The 19,965-nt window shown below is 34.0% G+C and overlaps 2 protein-coding genes across 2 annotated transcripts; both read right to left on the bottom strand.

Annotated features, from left to right (window-relative positions):
• Nucleotides 1-215: 215 nt before the first annotated feature.
• LOC103952427 (berberine bridge enzyme-like 26) lies at nt 216-1,882 on the bottom strand. Its single transcript, XM_009364017.3, has one exon. The coding sequence runs from the start codon at nt 1,879-1,881 to the stop codon at nt 286-288; it is 1,596 nt and encodes a 531-aa protein (XP_009362292.1). The 5' UTR covers nt 1,882; the 3' UTR covers nt 216-285.
• Nucleotides 1,883-16,620: 14,738 nt separating this feature from the next.
• Nucleotides 16,621-18,363, bottom strand: LOC103952344 (berberine bridge enzyme-like 26). Its single transcript, XM_009363915.3, has one exon. It carries the CDS (start codon nt 18,298-18,300, stop codon nt 16,708-16,710), a length of 1,593 nt encoding a protein of 530 aa, XP_009362190.1. The 5' UTR covers nt 18,301-18,363; the 3' UTR covers nt 16,621-16,707.
• Nucleotides 18,364-19,965: the final 1,602 nt, after the last annotated feature.

Here is a 19,965-nt window from a genome sequence, read left to right as displayed (position 1 = left end):
ATTCATTGTTTGAGGCACGCTAGCCTTGGCTATCCAGTACCAGCTCTGTCGCTTGTGTAAATTGGAAGGAGGAAGATACTATTTCCATTTACAATTCTTGCAAGCACAAAAATCCTGACAGTTATCACTCACAAAAAATAAATAAGAATAAAACGTACAAACTTTAGGAGGCAATAGATTAGGAACAAATTATACAATCACAAAACGGGACGAAGTAAAGCTAGAACTTACCGTTCATTATTCATTAGTATTATGAAATGAGGAACCAAGCATGTTGTTGACATTCTATTTCTCCCCAGATTGTAACACCGGGATGCTTTGCTCATTCCTGAAGAAGTTCTCAGGATCAACTAAAGTCTTCACATGTACTAGTCTCCTAAAGTTATTCTTAAAATACCTCAAACCCCAAATGCTTGCTTGTGCATAGCTCGTGTTACCGTTTTTGTTCGTCCCCAAGTCAAGATCTCTATAGTTCAAATAGGCAGCTCTCGGGGACTTCGAAACATATTGTGTCATGTACTCGTACAGCCTTTTCATCGAGCCAATATGTTTCTCAGTTTCTTTATCATCACCCCAACTGACCAAATACTGGATTTCAAATAAAGTTCCTTTTCTATGTGGGAAAGGAATTTCTGAATCAGAAACCTCGCTCATTATTCCTCCGAAAGGTGTCAGTATCAACTGGAATATCTCTAGCTGAAGAAGTCTTTCCCATAAACCTTCCAAGCCAGCTTCTGAAATTGGTTCAGTAACATAGTCTGATTTCGCTTTGAAGAATCCCTTCGATTGTTGCGTCCGCTGAAGCAAAGTTTCTGATTCGTTTCTTGGGATGCCAGAAATATATAGGACAGACTCAATCCAACTCATTTCATTGAATTTGGTCTTGTCTAAACTCAACTCTGGGAAATTTTCTTGCATCCAAGGGAGAAGTTTCTCAACAGACTCGAGAAACACGAAATTGAATATAACTTGAATAGTTTTTCCCTCATTTGTACCAGCTCCGTTTGTGACTTGGAACACCAAACGCAGGACGTACTCTTCAGGAATCCTGTCTGCTATAGCTTGCCATTTAAAAATAAGTTTGGTTGCACCTTGTTCAATGGTCCTTGCTTCTGAGTAAACTGTTACGGTTGCAGGAACAGGAACCAACCTAAGCTTCCATGCCAAAATGACTCCAAAGCTTGAGCCTCCACCTCCTCGAATAGCCCAAAAGAGCTCATCTCCCATGGATTTTCTGTCAAGAACTCTTCCATTGACATCGACAATCTTAGCATCAAGGACATTGTCAGCTGCAAGGCCATATTTTCTGAACATGGTACCATGTCCACCTCCACTAATATGTCCCCCTACACCAACGGTTGGACATGTCCCTGCTGGAAATCCATACACTTTACTCTTTTGTGCAATTGCGTAGTACAACTCTCCCAGAGTAGCACCTGATTCGACCCAAGCACTCTCATTCTCTATTTCAATATCAATGGAACGAAGATTGAAAAGATCAATGATGATGAAAGGAGTTTTGGATACATAAGACAGACCCTCGTAGTCATGCCCCCCGCTTCGGCTTCTTATTTGTATGCCTTCTTTCTCGGAGCATTTTACCGCTGCTTGAACATGAGAGTACTGAAAGGGAGTAACGATAGCTAGTGGTTTTCGTGTTGAATTGTTCAAGAATCGGAGATTCTGTATAGAAGATTGCAAGACTGAGAAGTAAGCAGGAGAGTTTTTGGTGAGAATGATTTTGCTTGATGGGTTAGAATTTATGTTGGAGGAAAAGCATTGAAGAAATCTTTGGGAATTTGAGTTTGAAGTTGTATAACAAAGTAAGTTGAGAAGGATGAAGAGAAGTAGCTGAAGTACTTTTACATTCGAGATCTCCATATTTATTTGCTCTGCATTTATGAATTGGTGTGAGATTTGAGCCCACATATATAGGCATTACGAGTTACTTATTTATTTATTTTTAATAACCTCTTTTTATTTTATTACAACGATTTCGATTTTACTACATCAAGGGGAGGGAGAACAGTACGAACCCAAAACTCTACAAATTGAAAAGGAATGCCATACCTTAGACAGTCCCCCACTTGCATGTAGTTACTATTAGTTTAATTAAGATTGACAATGAATGTTCAATGATTCTCTAGGTCTTATTTTTGTCAATTTTAAGAATTGCAAACTCATTTTCATACTATATTTAATGACAAAACTTAAACACGTTTACGCAATAAGGGAAGACTTTTTATAAACCATTATCTTAAACTAGGAGATACAAGTAATTTAATAATTTTTTCAATGTGAATCAAAATATATATGGATCTGTAGTGATACACTTGCTGGCATGAAGCTGTCATGAATTTGTTTTTGGTGCATTGATATGAGAAATACAGCCAGTAAGTCTTTCTTTATTTCCAAATAGAGTGATAAATTACTATAGGCATCCATTTCCATGTAAAGCCTTTCATGCTTTTGTTGGAAGCAATTCAATGTTTATGTCACAAAAATTCGTCATTGTGTTATTTGGGATTGCTTTCGTCAGCTAAAAATGATATTGACTATATTTGGTAGAAAATTTAGAAGTGTTTCTGCGGTAGTTCAAAACACATATGAGTCAGACTAAATCCGGTAACTATATTATTGACTTAGATCTTCGACTTTCATTCTTCATTCAGTGACGAACTTTCAATATATGTAGTATAGATCAGTCGTTGATAAAATTTCAAGAGTAAAATGTTTGGACATGTTATGTCTATACATTTTCGACAGAATCAATACAATTTCCATCATTTAACAAATGACGGACACAAACACAAAAAACTTCTGACAAATATCACTCATAAAATGACCATAAAAAAACAAACATAAGAAGTACACATTTCTAAGTGCATCTGCAAAAGAGATGTCAAAATCCTAAGTGGAATACCACTGTGCATATTTCACATCAAAAGTCTCTCCAACCGAAGTGTTATTTGCTGATTGGATTTGAAGACTTAGTGATTTGATGTTAAATTTATTTTTAATTCATTTTAATAGTGGGTCCCTTATTCCATTAACATTTCAATCAATAAAAATTTTGTTTCAACATTTTTTAATAATTACAATCAATTAAAACTCTATTTAAATAATAAAATAGCATTTGACAATTGGGTTGGAGAAGTACAAAATTTGACATAAGACTTCAAATTGTCACACCAACCATCAATTGTAATTTGACTATTATAATAGACCTAGCATTCGTGTCATGTTTTTCGTGTTCGTATCGTTTTCGTGTCATACTCGATATCTTAACGGGTCGTGTCGTGTAACACCCGTTAAAAAAAACAGATAAAAGGACCCAAGCCGAAATCAACCCGATAATATTAACAGGTAATATGACTTGACCTGTTACCCGTTAATGTTACATCCCACATTGCCCAGGGAAGTGGATCATGTAAGCCTTATATGTATATTCTCATCTCTACCTAGCACGAGGCCTTTTAGGAGCTCACTGGCTTCGGGTTCCATTGGAACTCCGAAGTTAAGCAAGTTCACGTGAGAGCAATCCCAGGATGGGTGACCCACTGGGAAGTTCTCGTGTGAGTTCCCGGAAATAAAACCATGAGGGTGTGGTCGGGGCCCAAAGCGGATAATATCATACTAATGTGGAGTTGAGCTCGGGATGTGGTGGGGGCCGGGCGGGGATGTGACAGTTAAGGAAAATATATTTTAAACCAATAAATAATCAAATGAAAGACATAATACTAAATAAGTATATACATGTCATATTGTCACATTCAAAACATAAAAACACATTTTTCTTTTAAGTATATTTTTGCTTACCTAAATTAATTGCTCTAGCCTTTTTCTTTGCAAGACTTGTATTTGTATTGTCTATATTTTCGCTTCCAAGATCTCGTTATATTCCCATTATAATCTCCACGGACTCAACATCACTAAGGTTTACTAATTCTGAATCTCTAGCATTCATTGCTTCTGAAACAAAATGGGTATAAATTAATTAATAACTTAATTAATTAAGTAAAGCCTTTAATAGTTATTTAATTAATGTAGAAGTGTGAAGAATATAGAAAAAAAAAAATATAAACGCTCGTAATAACAAGCTTTACAACTTTCATGAAGAGCTTAACTTCGAAATTCGCCACTATAATCATATAAATCATTTATCAAAATTTAACCGTTGATTGTTGTTTACATTTACGTTTCATTGTTCTCATCAAATTTTGTTTTTTCAGATTTTCTTTTTTGAAAATATGATCTATTAGAGGATGCAGGAAGATAAACAGTTTGGATCATTGATATTATATTCAAAGTTTTACAGTTAGTGAAAATATTGCTTGATGTTAATAAAGTTTTTACAAACTATATGACATCGACTCATATTTTAGTTAATCATAAATATCGAAACGTGATATCAAAGATCTAAACCATTCATCTTCTTACATCCGCCAGATGATCATGTTTTCAAAAAATGAAATTTATTAAGAAGAATAAAGCGTAAATGACAATCGACGGTTAAATATAAATTTAAAGTTTATGGATTATAGTGTTGGATTTCAAAGCTGACCCCTTCATGAAACTTGTAAAGCTTGTCACTATGAGTGATTGTATATATATAAATATATATATATATATATATTTTACATTTTTTACGCTTCTACAATAATTTTTATTAATTTTGCCCTAAAAAAAAACATTATTCATGAGGGTTTGGAGAATTTTAAAAATCTAAACAATAATGTACGTATAACCATTATCTACTTGTGAACGAATAATGATGAATCACGAGTGTTTATATATTCATTCACATTTTTCATACTTGTATGTATGTCTTCTTAGTTCTTGCCTATACAAATACTATACTAGTTTATTTTAATTTTGGACAACATGTTAAGTAAAATTTATCCTAGTAATAATGATAATAAGGAACTCTCATAATAAAAATAAATAATGACTAAAACTTTTTTTTTAAACTTATATAGAATAATAATACAAAACTATATATTTAATATAGAATACATTGTATATATTAATATGGCTATTGTACTTTATAATAAATTTTTTGGTAATTAAACTTTAAAATTATCAAAATAATTTTTTTTCTTAACGGATCGAAATAGGAACCCACGTGTATACACGTTAACAAGTTCTTAACGGGTCATCCGATAATAACCCGATTAGTCATCGTGTTGATCCAAAACCCGTTATTTTCGTGTTATATCAGAAACTGCTGGGTCTATCTTATAATTTGACATTTCTGTTGAAAATGGTCTAAAATGCCAGCTTTTCTCTCTCTCATTCTCTCATTCTCTCATTGGTATATCAATTGTTAAAAGAGACACTGAGCATGAGTTTAATGATTGATATAATGATGGTGTTATGAAACCCCTTAATTAATTCCTAGCCTTTTTTGTTTATTTTCTCGTCTTATACCCAACAACTTACTTATATACTTGCTAATGTTGTCTATGAAGTTTAACTCTCCCTAGATTTCTTTTTAGGAAGATTGTACGTTTCTACCAATTTCTTCAGCTTCAACTCTTTAACTATGAAGAAAGTAAAGAGTTGGTATATGGATTTGGTGGGCATGCGCTGCATTATTTTATCATGATGGGTAAAGATTAATGCCCTATATGTTAATGGATTGGTGGGTAAAACTGTAAAAGTAATTAAGTGGGTGAATTAGTACAAGGGTAATACTCGAGAGACCAATGTTTAAATTAAATTTTGTAAACAATATGACGTGGTTGTTGATAATTGAATTATTACTTAAGTATTGATTAACGTGTTTATTTTCTATAATGACATATCATATGATTTACAAATTTGATTTAAAAGTTTGTTCTACCTAGCATTACTTTTAGTACAATATTCCCTAAACCAAATGAAACTCAGACAAAAAAGAAAAAGAAAAAAAAATAGAGTAGAAAGAGGTCTTTTGTTTTTTTTTTTATATGAAAATCGGAATTCATTGATATAAGAGGTTTAAACAAGCTAGCAAGAGAAGTAGAGAAAATGTGAACAGCCTCTTACAAACTCAGACTAGAAACATCGAAAATGGCAACTGGTGGTTCCTCGAAACAAGTTTTCTCTGAGGACAAGGCCAATCCAAAGAATGCAAAGCGAGGAGCAACTTTATTGGCCTCTCAACGAATTACGGAGCGAGAAGTTTAGAGAGGAGTATCTGAAAATTTTGAAATTGCCCAGTTTATGGAAAAATTAATAGGCACACAACCTATACAAGGATTTATACACAAAATTGTATTAATATGAGGTCATAATATTATGGCTAAATAGCCAAAATAGTCCCTGAAATTGAAAATCAATAGAAATGGTCTCTCAAATTGTTCACTATTCATGATTTTGGTCATTCCGATTCTTAACCAAATTTGACCCATAATATATCAAAATGAACATAGGAAAGTGTAGAATAAGATTATACCTATTTCGAAGCCCAATGGTTGCTAGAGATGGCTAGAAAATAGCCTGAAACATGACTAATCTGCGGGAAAACTGGAAAACTCGCCAGAAACTAGGTAAACTTTAAACGTTCATAACTTCTTCAATGCTCAACGAAATCGAGTGATTCGATACAAAAATCATACTTCTTGACGAGACGAAGAGAATAGTATCTTTTTAGATGGCTAACTCGTCATGGTTTGGCCGAAAAATGGCTCAAAAGTGGCTAACTCGAAAATGGTTAGCCACTTTCGAGCCGTTTCCGGCCAAAAATGGCGAGTTAGCCTTCAAAAAAGGTACCATTCTCTTCGTCTCATCAAGAAGTATGATTTTTGTTTTTGAATCACTCGATTTCGTTGAGTATTGAAGAAGTTATGAATGTTTAAAGTTTATCTAGTTTCCAGCGAGTTTTTCAGTTTTCTAGCGGACCAATCACCTTTCAGATTTTTTTCTGGGCATCTCTAGCAACCATTGGGCTTCCAAATAGCTATAATCTTGTTCTACACTTTTCTATCTTCATTTTGATATATTATGAATCGAATTTGGTTAAGAAACGATCGAGTTACGAAGCTTTGAAAATTGCCCAAAGAATTTTTAACGGAATGACCAAAATCATGGATGGTGGACAATCTTAGGGACCATTTTTATTGATTATGCAAATCTTAGGGACCATTTTGACTATTTAGCCTAATATTATTGAGTAAACTAAACATTTGTATTTGGAATTTTGACTAGGTAAAGGCAAAAACTAATAACAGGACATTGAAGAGGGAGGTCTTCGATTACCATAAATTAATAATAAACCATGTGGTGATCACAGGACTTGAGAATATCAACAAGGAAAAGAGTATGTATGTATGGATTGGGGATGGTTATTGTGGAATCTCAATTTTTTTTATTGTATCAGAGTATGTTGTCTCACGTGTGAAGTCAAACGATCACACGTGCTCCACGTCACCCGATTGTGTTGTTTACGTATTAGGCTTGAAAATTCGTCACACGTGTGATGGCGTGTTGAGAATGAATCTCATACTGACGGAAGGAGGGACCTTGCATGGGTTTATAAATAAGTTGGGCTACTCCTCATATTGCCAATTCATTTTATGGTGGAACCTCATCTTTCTTCATTGTATCAGAGCATGTTGTCTTACGTGTGAAGCTTAACGGCTACATGCGCTCTACGCCACCCCGTTGTGTTGTCCATGTGTTAGGCTTGAAAATTCGTCACATGTGTGGGGACATGTTGAGATTGAATCCCACATTAACAGAAGGAGGGAATTTGTATGGGCTTATGAGTAAGTTGGGTAGTTCCCATATTGCCAATTGGTTTTATAATGGAACCTCAACTTTCTTCATGGTATCAGAGTTAGGTTGTCCCATGTGTGAAGCCCAACAGCTATACGTGATCCACGTCACACGATTTGTCTTGTTCACGTGGTAAGCTTAAAAATTTGCCACATGAGGAGATATGTTCAATGTATGAATCCCACATCGGGGAAATGATGGATTTTGCATGTGCTTTTAAATAATTAGACTACTTCTTATATTACTAATTGATTTTACGGTGGAACTTCAATTTCTTTAGTTAATTATGACTGTAAAATAATTAATGTGGATGTTGATGTCTTCAACTCACTCGTTTATTCTGTGTAATAGTGAAACTAATGAATATGAGTTGTATTGTAATGAGATTTGAACTGAAAATCCCTTTTTTAGTCCGCATATGAGGCACATTTTTTACTTATCTAAACTTCAAAGGCATCCTAAAATAATGCATCAAATAAAGAAGGCGTATTTTCATCATTGTAACAGTGTTTTTTTTTTAATAATTAATTTTTTTGTGCTTTTTTTTAATTAGTACCTCACAATAGGCTAGCAATAATATGATTCAATTTCTCTATTTTTAAACACGTTCAAAACATCTTAAGAGGCGTGTAATGCCGGTTATAAAAAAAGTTTTTTGCATGCTGATAATAATGTGATTAAATTACTTGTCAAATGATTGTTTTTTTTTTTTTTTTTTTTTAACAAATGGTATTATTTACACTAAGGGGGAAGGGGTGGGCTTAGCCTCACAATGGACTAGCAATAATGTGATTCAATCAATTGTTCATTTAATATTATTTTCTCTATTTTTTAAACATGTTCAAAACATCTTAAGAGGCATGTAATGCTAGTTATAAAAAAAGATTTTTCGCACGCGGATAATAATATGATTAAATTAGTTGTCAAATGATTATTATTTTTTTTAACAAACGATATTATCTACACTAAGGTGGAGGGGGTGGGCTTAGCCTCACAATAAGCTATCAATAATGTGATTCAATCAATTATTTATTAAATATTATTTTCTCTATTCTTAATGTAAAATCTATAGAGATCGATTTTATTATATGAATTCAGTTGCTTTAATTGATTTATAAGGGGTTTCTTATAACATGATCCAAGATTATTCATTTACTTCAAATATTTGACTTTCCTTTTATCAATTTACGCACATAACAACATTTAAAACATGTAAGTCGCCCTAGCACGCCGTGATTCAAAAAATGCTTTCGTCATTTTAATTAGTTTTTTTGTGTTGGTTTTTTTTTTTTATAATTAGTATCTCACAATGAGCTAGCAATAATGTGATTCAATTTCTCTATTTTAAAATACCTTCAAAACATCTTAAGAGGCATGTAATGCCGGTTATAAAAAAAATCTTTTCATGCGGATAAAAATATGATTAAATTAGTTGTCAAATGATTTTTTTTTTTTTTTAACAAACGATATTATCTACACTAAGGGGGATGGGGGTGGGCTTAACCTCACAATGAGTTAGCAATAATGTAATTCAATTAATTGTTTATTAAATATTATTTTCTCTATTCTTAATGTAAATTCTATAAAGACCAATTTTATTATGTGAATTTAGCTGCTTTAATTGATTTATAAAGGGTTTGGTCTAGTATGATCTAAGATCATTCATTTACTTCAAATATTTGACTTTCCTTTTGTCAATTTATGCATATAAATACATTTAAAACCTGTAAGCCACGCGTAGCACATAGTGATTCAAAAAATGCCTTCTACACGGGTGTGAACTCATGCATGAAGGCTAGTATCTTATATATAAAGCCGACATGCTTTTGAATAGTGATTTTTGGTGTCACATGCTTCACCAAAAATAATTGGACAGAAATGCCCCTCAAACAAAAAACTTTAAAGCAACCCAAAATAATGCATCAAATGTGGTAAGGGTATTTTCATTATTTTAACATTATTTTTTTTAATAATTAATTTTTTTATGTACTTTTTTTTATTAGTACCTCACAATAGGCTAGCAATAATGTGATTCAATCAGTTGTTCATTAAATATTATTTTCTCTATTTTTAAACATGTTCAAAACATTTTAAGAGGCGTGTAATGCCGGTTATAAAAAAAGATCTTTTGCACGCGTATAATAATGTGATTAAATTAGTTATCAAATGATTGTTTTTTTTTTTAACAAACGATATTATTTGACTTTCCTTTTGTCAATTACGAATATAAATACATTTAAAATATGTAAATTGCACGTAGCACGCCATAATTCAAAAAATGCCTTTTGCACGGTGTGAGCGTGTGCATAGAGGCTAGTTATATATAAAGCAAATAAGGCAATGAACAGTGCCGATTTGGTGTCACGGCTTCAATAAAATTGCCCATCAACCAAACAAATCCAAAAGCAGCCCAATATAATATATCAAATAATGCTGGGGTAATTTGGTCATCATAAATATAATATAAATATAAATGGAAAGAAAGAAAATAATTAAAAAATGGAAGGATGGGTGAAAGTTGATGGTGCCCACTTGAAGGGGAAAGAAAAATATAATAATGAATAAGGAAAATCATGAATATTGTGTTCAAAACATCTTAAGAGACGTATAATGCCAGTGATAAATTAGTATAGTTTTTTTTTTTTTTAATTAGTACCTTACAATAGGCTAGCAATAATGTGATTCAATCAGATGTTCATGAAATATTATTTTCTCTATTTTCAAATATGTTCAAAACATTTTAAGAGGCGTGTAATGTCGGTGATAAAAAAGGTCTTTCCGACGCGGATAATAATGTTATTCGCTGGTTATAAAAAAGGTTTTTCCCACGTGGATAATAATATGATTAAATTAGTTGTCAAATTATTGTTTTTTAATTTATTTTAACAAACGATATTATCTATACTAAGGGGAATGAGAATGAGTTTAGCCTCACAATGGGCTAGTAATAGTGTGATTCAATCAGTTGTTTATTAACATTAAATTAGTTGTCAAATGATTGTTTAAAAAAAAAAAAAAAAAAGATATTATCTACACTAAGGGGAGGGGTGTGCTTAGTCTCACAATGGGCTACAATAGAGAGATTCAATTAGTTGTTTATTAATTATTATTTTCTCTATTCTTAATTTAAATTATATCGATAACGATTTTATTATGTGGATTCAGCTGCTTTAATTTGTTTACGAGAGGTTTCTTCTAGTATGATGTAAGATTATTCATTTACTTCAAATATTTGACTTTCCTTTTATCAATTTATGCATATAAATACATTTAAAACATGTAAGTCGTGCATAGCACGTCGTGATTCAAAAAATATCTTCTGTACATTCGTGAGCGCGTGCATGAAGGCTAGTATGTCACATCCTAGCCCAGGCCCCCACCACATTCTGGACTTAATTCCACCAGCACGATATTGTCCTCTTTGGACCTTAACCACGCCCTCACGATTTTGTTTCTGGGAACTCACGCGAGAACTTTCCAGTGGGTCACTCATTATGGAAGTGCTCTTGCGCGAACTCGCTTTACTTCAGAGTTCTGATGGAACCCGAAGCCAGTGAGCTCCCAAAAGGCCTCGTGCTAGGTAGAGATGGGAATATATATATAAGACTTATAGGATCCACTCCCTTGGGCGATGTGGGATGTTACAATCCACCCCCCTTAGGGGCCCGACGTCTTCGTCGACACACCACGGCTAGGGTTAGGCTCTGATACCAAATTGTCACATCCCGGGCTCAATTCCACCACCATAGCATGATATTGTCCGTTTTGGGCCCCGACCACGCCCTCATAGTTTTGTTTCTGGGAACTTACACGAGAACTTCCCAGTGGGTCACCCATCATGGGAGTGCTCTCGCGTGAACTCGCTTAACTTCGGAGTTCCGATGGAACCCGAAGCCAATGAGCTCCCAAAAAATCTCGTGCTAGGTAGAGATGAGAATAAACATATAAAGCTTACATGATCCATTCCCCTGAGTAATGTGGGATGTTACATAGTATATATAAAGAGAACACAAAAGGTGAATAGTGTTTTTGGTGTCACCAAGCTTCAACAAAAATATTTGGACAAAAATGCTTCCAAGACAAAAAACTGCAAAGACATCCCAAAATAGTGCATCAAATAAGGTATGTGTATTTTCATCATTTACCATTATTTTTTTAATAATTAATTTTTTTTGTGCTTTTTTATTTTTATTTTAATTAATACCTCACAATAGGTTAGCAATAATGTGATTCAATTTCTCTATTTTTAAACACGTTCAAAACATCTTAAGAGGCGTGTAATACCGGTTATAAAAAAAGTCTTTCGCATGTTAATAATAATGTGATTAAATTATTTGTCAAATGATTATTTTTTTTTTAACAAACGATATTATCTACACTAAGAGGGATGTGGGTGGGCTTAGCCTCACAATGGGCTAGCAATAATGTGATTTAATCAGTTGTTCATTCAATCTTATTTTCTCTATTGTTAAACACTTTCCAAAACATCTTAAGAGGCGTGTAATGCTGGTTATAAAAAAGGTCTTTTGCATGCGGATAATAATTTGATTAAATTAGTTGTCAAATGATTTTTTTTTGTTTTAACAAACGATATTATCTACACTAAGGTGGAGGGCTGTGCTTAGCCTCACAATTAGCTAGCAATAATGTGATTCAATTAATTGTTTATTAAATATTATTTTCTCTATTCTTATTGTAAATTCTACAGAGATCGATTTTATTATGTGAATTCAGCTGCTTTAATTGGTTTATGAGGTGTTTTTTCTTGCATGATTTAAGATTATTCATTTACTTCAAATATTTGATTTTGTTTTTGTTAATTTACGCTTATAAATACATTTTAAAACATGTAAATTGTACGTAGTACGTCGTAATTCAAAATTACCTTCTGCACATGCGTGAGCTCGTGCATGAAAGCTAGTATATTTTAGCCCTTCAAATTAAGCAACCAACTTTGAAATATCAGCTGCACTCTCCAACAAAAAGTAGGTTGTTCCATAAAATATCTACAAATAAAGCTTAAAAATTTAAGCTAAAAGAAGAAAGATGGATCCAACTATCCAAGTTCAAACCGTTCTCAACCGCTCCATCCTCTCCAACTTGGTAAGCATAGGTCGACGCCAGTGGCAGCAGGGATGTGATTTGTAATGCAACCCACTACTACGAGGAGGTGGCTTTCGCTGTCACGAACAGAAAGACAGAACAGTTTAACCCAAAGTGTGCGTGTTATTCGATCTTTTGATACCCAATTTTAGGTCCAGGAGATCTCTCCGGATCCTCTTTATGAAGATTCGTCTAGGGATCTTCAAATTGTGTCCGTTCATTGTATATCGTGCGATCAATTTTCATTAGGTACTATTCATATTTAATTTAAAATGATTTCTGATTGTACGATGTACGATAAACGATCACGTTTTGAGAACCTCTAAGATCCTCACAAAGAAGATTCGAAGATGATCCTTATTTGTTTTAGATTAGGCCAAGGGACTAGTCGGTCAGCCAGACAGCCACCACTCTCCGACAAAGGGTCCCTTCCAAAGCTGTCAATTCACAACAGCAAGTGGAACACTTTGTTCCTTCCCTCCCTTTTTTTTGCCATCAACTGACTCTATCACAAGCCACACTTTTTATTCCAGTGACACCATATGAATCTTAACCTAATTTTTGGAACTGTCACATATAACAGCGCATCAAGCGTTGCCCAAACTAAAAGATCTTTTGAAATCCGTCTTATTTTCCACAAGCGAAATATATCCGTGGGATTATGTGACCACATCATCTGCTATGTTTTTTTTTTAAGTGTGCGCAAACAGGTTGATACTAGCTCAATCACAAACTAATTAGTCTTACTCACTTTATGATAATTTTGTCCGATACAAAAAATGCTTTAATTAGACAATCATAAACAAGATATGGAAAATACCTAATTAGGTGGAGATAAGGTCATCTCCAACCGATCCGGCCAGAGGGTCATAGGGCCGAAAATAGCCCGAAATGACACGAAAACCGTCTCCAACAGAGGGCTAGGCCAAAGGGCTTGTGGATTCCACCGGGCCAAAACCAGCCAATCAAGCCAGCGGGCTGGGCATCTCCAACCAGCCTTTTTTTTTTTCTTTTTTTTTTTTAATTCTAATTTTTTTCCTACACCATTTCTCACATATTTTTCACCATTTCATACTATCTTACCTCATTTTATTTTAATTCTTCACATTTCATACTATAGCCATTTGGCCCTCAGTTGAAGACAATTTTTTTGTACAAGGCTATGTTTGGCCATGGACCTCTGGCCCATCAGTTGGAGATGATAAGAAATATGACTCTGTATTGTTCATTAAAATATTAATTTCTTGAAGGGTCATAGGACTAAAACGAGTCATTTGGCCATTTTTCGGTTGGAGATGGCCTAGGGTTGTAAGGATCCTTGACTTTCAAGGTGACCAAATATTATGTGTCCTAATTATGAGGAGAAAAAGCAAAGTAGCTAGAAAACTAAAAGGGAGGGTAGTGATCACACTCGGTTTCTCCTTCTGCACTATTTCTCTTGTTTTCGTTGACTGATTTTTTCTGATTTATTAAATCGAAAGGCTCAAAATAAAAGAAGAATACGAAAATAAAAAAGAAGAGTGCAGAAATCACTTCACTATAGAAAATGGATTTAATTGGTTGACTTGGTGAGAATGTCATTCGCATTCAGTTTACTGACCTGACCCATCATGCTCATTGGCTGTGCAACCAAGCAACTCCTTTCAATAAATGGAGTTTTAATGAAAAACTCCCGGTACTATTTATTTTAACAAAAAATCACATTTTTACTCTAAAAAGTCAATCCTGGTACAATTCACTTACAACACTTTTTTGTCCTTTTCGTTATAACTCAAAGTTTTCAAACTCTTTTCATTAGTTTTCCTTTTAATAAATTCTTGATAGTTGAACGGTTAATAGCCAGTTCACCCACTTCATCATACTTATTGAAAGATATATACACACATTTAAAAAAAATAATATTTGATAAATTAGCATATAGTTTTGTTGTAGGCCCGCCTTAGCATGGCACTTCATAGATTAAGCTAAATTAACCAATGTTTGACAAAAATAATTAATTATTAAAAAAAGGATTTAGTGAGAAAATCGTGGGGAGGGTAAAGAAAAAGAAGTAGACGAGCATTCTTTATCAACTAGCCCTCATGCATGCATGTGCAGAATGTATTTTTTGAATCACGGCTTGCTACGCGCTACTTACACATTTTAAATGTATTTATAAAGCGTAAATTGACAAAAGGAAAGTCAAATATTTGAAGTAAATAAATAATCTTAGATCATGCTAGAACAAACCCTCATAAACCAATTAAAGCAACTGAATCTACATAATAAAATCGGTCTCTATAGAAATTACATTAAGAATAGAGAAAATAATATTTAATAAACAGCTGATTGAGTCACATTATTACTAGCCCATTGTGAGGTTCTAATTAAAAAAAAAAATCACAAAAAAATTAATATTAAAAAAAATACTGTTAAAATGACAAAAATGCTCCTACCTTATTTGATGCATTATTTTGGGATGCCTTTGAAGTTTTTTGCCTTGGGGTATTTTTGTCCAAATATTTTTTGTTCAAGCTTGGTGACACCAAAATCACTATTCACCTTTTCCATTGGTGTTATATATAGATAGATATACTCAAAGTAAAGAGCCGTGTGACTAATCTGATGACTATAACCCTATTTTTCAGCATTTGTTCACACACCAGACACGTTTTTACTTATGTAAGCACATCAAAATGTATTCAAAGTAAAGAGCCATGTGACTCGTGTGACATCTATAGACTGTAACCCAATTTGGTCATATATCGATTATGCTCTCTTTGTACGTACTATTGATTATTTAGTAATGTACTTCACCATTCAGTCTCACATTTTCCCTATCTCACATGTTCATTTTGTTCTTCTGAAATAAGTTCCTCTTTAGCTTCAGTCGCACGTCACATTTGTAGTTTCATGTTGTGTATTTATAAGAGATATATCATTAAAATTGATAAATTTCAGCTAGATTTTTTGCGGGTGTTAAAAATGTATGGGGAAATACACATACAGGAAAGAATGGCAGTGTTAAACTAATTTTCAGGAATGGAGCCTCCCAGGCTTTGCTCTAACGAAATAGATTTCTCTTAGAATGAAAACATATATCAGAAGGTAAATTGAGACTGAAAACAAATAAGAATATGATTTCACCTAATAACCTGAGTAACTGAACAGTGTATGGGACTTCAACAGACAAGCATTCCAAATTCATGCAAACTTTAAACTTCAGACGGATATTTCACTCATGAAGTGATCACAATGAAACCAAGATGTGCAACTTCAAGAGGGTGAAGGCACAACCTATACAGTCACAAAAGGTGATGAAAACACAGATCAGATTGACAAAGTGACTAGAAAAAGGGAAAAAAAAAACTCATATCATGGGCCTAGAAATATAAAAAATGAAGCAACGATGTCGAAAATGCGCTCCTGTAGTTTGGTTACATTTTCATTGCTTTGACAACGGAAAATTATATATCTTGGAAGGTTGGTGCGTTTGCCAATTTCCTTTTCTTGTGTTTGGTTTGTCTTTAATTCTGCAAAACATTGAGAAAAATCGGAGTGAGTCCGGGCTTCATATATATTGTACCCACAACGCTTACTGCATGCCCCTTTCCGCACTAGTTGGGAGGGGAAAATTATGTATAAAAGGAAGCATTTATTGCGAACCATGAAGCATCCTTCCTTCCTATTGCTAGAACCTCACTTTCATCGTACTTAATTAGGGGATTTATTTTGATTCTTTTTAAGTCATAAACTACAATAAATGTCTAACAGTAATAACAAGTAAAATATCATAATATGTTAAAGGGAAATTGAAGATTTATAATTTATTCTGTTACATAAATCCATGTAGCTGTTGACATTCTATTTCTTCCTGGAGTGTAACACAGGGATGCTTTGTTCATCTCTAAAGAAGTTACCGGGATCGACTACGGTCTTAACTTTAGCAAGTCTCCTAAAGTTATTCTTGAAATACTTCAAACCCCAAGCGCTTGCTTGTGCATAGCTTGTATTGCAATCACCATTCCTTCCCAGGTCAAGATCTCTATAGTTTAAATAGGAAGCTCTTGGAGACTTGGAAACGCACGGTGCCAGGTAGGCATACACCATTCTCATCCCGCTAATATGTTTCTCAGTTTCTTCGGCATTACCCCAATTGTCGAAATACTGGATCTCAAACAAATTTCCTTTTCTATGTGGGAAAGGAATTTCTGAATCAGAAATCTCACTCATTCTTCCGCCGAAGGGTGTCAATATCAACTGGAATGAATCCAATTCAAGCATTGTTTTCCATAAACCTTCCAAGGCAGCCCCTGAAATAGGTTTTGTAACATAATCTGATTTGGCTTTGAAGAATCTCTTAGATTGTTGAGTCCTCTGAAGCAGAACTTCTGTTTCGTTTCTTGGAATGTTAGCAATGTATAGAACTGATGAAATCCAACTCATCTCAATGAAATTCTTCCGCTCTAAATCTAACTCCGGGAAATTTTCTTGCATCCAAGGAAGAAGTTTCTCAACACTCTCGAAAAACAAGAAATTGAATAAAACTTGTATAGTTTTTCCACCATTTTTACCAGCTCCATTTGCAACTTGGATAACCAAACGCAGGAAATACTCTTCAGGCATCCTGTCAGCTATAGCTTGCCATTTAGATACAAGTTTGGTTGTACCTTGTTCTATGGTCTTCGATACCGTGTAACCTGTTACAGTTGGAGGAACAGGAACCAATCTGAGTTTCCAAGCCACAATGACTCCAAAGCTGGAGCCTCCGCCTCCTCGAATAGCCCAAAAGAGCTCTTCTCCCATGGATTTTCTGTCAAGAACTCTGCCATTAACGTCGACAATTTTAGCATCAAGGACATTGTCAGCTGCTAGACCATATTTCCTGAACAAGGGACCATGTCCACCTCCACTAATATGTCCTCCCACACCAATAGTTGGACAGATACCTGCTGGAAAGCCATAGAGTTTGCTCTTTTGTGCAATTGCGTAGTACAACTCTCCGAGAGTAGCACCTGACTCAACCCAAGCTCTGTCATTCTTTATGTCAATATCAATGGATCGAAGATTGAAAAGATCAATGATGATGAAAGGAGATTCGGATACATAAGATAGGCCCTCATAGTCATGGCCCCCGCTTCGTGTTCTTATTTCTATGCCCTCTTTCTTGGAGCATACTATAGCTGCTTGAACATGAGAGTATTGAGAAGGGGTAATGATAGCTTGTGGTTTCGGTGTTGTGTTCAAGAATCTGAGATTTTGTATGGAAGATTGCAAGACTGGGGAATAAACCGAACTGTTTTCGGTGAGAATGATGTTGCTCGTTGAGTTAGAGTGTATGATGGAGGAAAAGCATTGAACAAAGCTTTCCGAAATCGAGTTAGAAGTTGTGGAGCAAACTGCGCTTAGAAGGATGAGAAGTAGTAAGGGAAGTAGTTTTATGTGTGAGATCTCCATCTTTATTTGTTCTAAACATATGAAATTGTATGATCTCTGAACTCACTTATGTAGGTACATGAGTTGGAAGAATTGAAAAGATCTTGCCCGCAAAGAGATTCTCATTCTTTGAAAAAAAAAAAATAGAGATTAGGTGTGATCGATGTGTAGCCCACTTCATATCGAATTTCAACGATCCGAATCATCTATTTTGTAAGTCTCGATTCATAGATTATCCTTGCAAAAATTTAATTCAATCTGAAATCATTTGCCTATTTCATTATCAAGATCAAATTTCATTGTTTCTTATATAACAAAGTATTCGTTCATTTCTATGAACTCAATTAGATGTCTTAAATATTTTCGATTTGACTAATATTTTGTAAGATGATTTATGAGGTACAACTTGAAAAATAAACAACTCAAATCATTAAAGTTTCATGTGATGTGAACCCAACAACTACTCCCAATTTTTATAAAAAAATAAAAATTCCTTATCGTAAAAGCTTCCTTGAAAAGATATAGGAGACTTCTCATAAACGTTTGCCCACCAACAGAGACTTCTCATACGCAATCACGTTTGAAATCGGAGATGCAAATAATTTAATATTCTTTGCAAATAAAAATATTATAATCTGTCCGATCCAACACGTGTAATTTAAATTAATAATTTTTCAATGCGAATCAAGATCCAGTTCTATTTTTTAGTATTTGCCGATTATGGATGGATCCGAGCATTTGACCGGGGAGTAGTTGCGAAACAGTAATTTTATAGATTTGGGTCATCAATGCATTTATCTTAAAGAAGTATATATTCGTAGAAATAATTTCCATTTATTTCAAAGAAGCTCTGAGATGCAAGTCAAGTCAAGGACACGCTCAATTCAGCTCATATCATAGCAACTGCTGCGTTTTAAACTTAGTTCCGGGAAGTTGCCTAGCATGAAAAAGCTGAACTATTTTTAGAAGGTATGTGGGAGGTGACATAATGAGGCTTGTTTTGTTCTTCAGATTAGATTGGATTGAATTACTTATAACATTCAAGGTATACAACTTGGACTGGATTGGATTCATCATGTATGTTGAAGAAAAAGTTAAGTAGTAATGAATCCAACATTTATAAATCGTCATCGTAGTAAATCATAAGCCACAAATCATAAATCATAATTTATAAATTTGGTAAAATATGTACTAAGATCGGATCATAAAAATATCACATCCCAAACTCGGAGACATGATACACCATTTAATTTTATTTAACCTTATAATTGTATCTAACTTTCGAGTTAAATTGCCTATGTATCCTCCGAAATGATCTAACCAATTATATATCACCATTTTGTTAAACTCAAAATAGAAATCTTGTGTTTGCAATGACTTTCAAAATTTCTCATTCAATTCTCATTTTCATTTCTTAGGTCGATTATGCCGTAATAGACATTTGCTTCAACAATAATATATCCAAACCAAGATCACGTTTACTCTTCTCTTAAGAAAACCCACTTTCTTCAAATACTTGAACCCAGACAAAATCTGATTAGAGTTTCTTCATTTTTCTATACAACTCCTACACGCAAAGGACCTTAACTTTTGATTCACAATTCGTAATTTCTTATAAAGCTTCACCACCAAATCTTCCCAACATCAAACATATAGCCATCAGTTTCTTCCCCAACAGCATCATCA

Source organism: the organism of the source record quoted next, unplaced genomic scaffold (genome assembly GCF_019419815.1).
Source record: "Pyrus x bretschneideri cultivar Hongxiangsu unplaced genomic scaffold, Pyrus_bretschneideri_v1 Contig19, whole genome shotgun sequence".
Taxonomy (NCBI): domain Eukaryota; kingdom Viridiplantae; phylum Streptophyta; class Magnoliopsida; order Rosales; family Rosaceae; genus Pyrus; species Pyrus x bretschneideri.
Note: the sequence above shows the minus strand (reverse complement) of the source record. Positions and strands in the feature narration are given on the sequence as shown.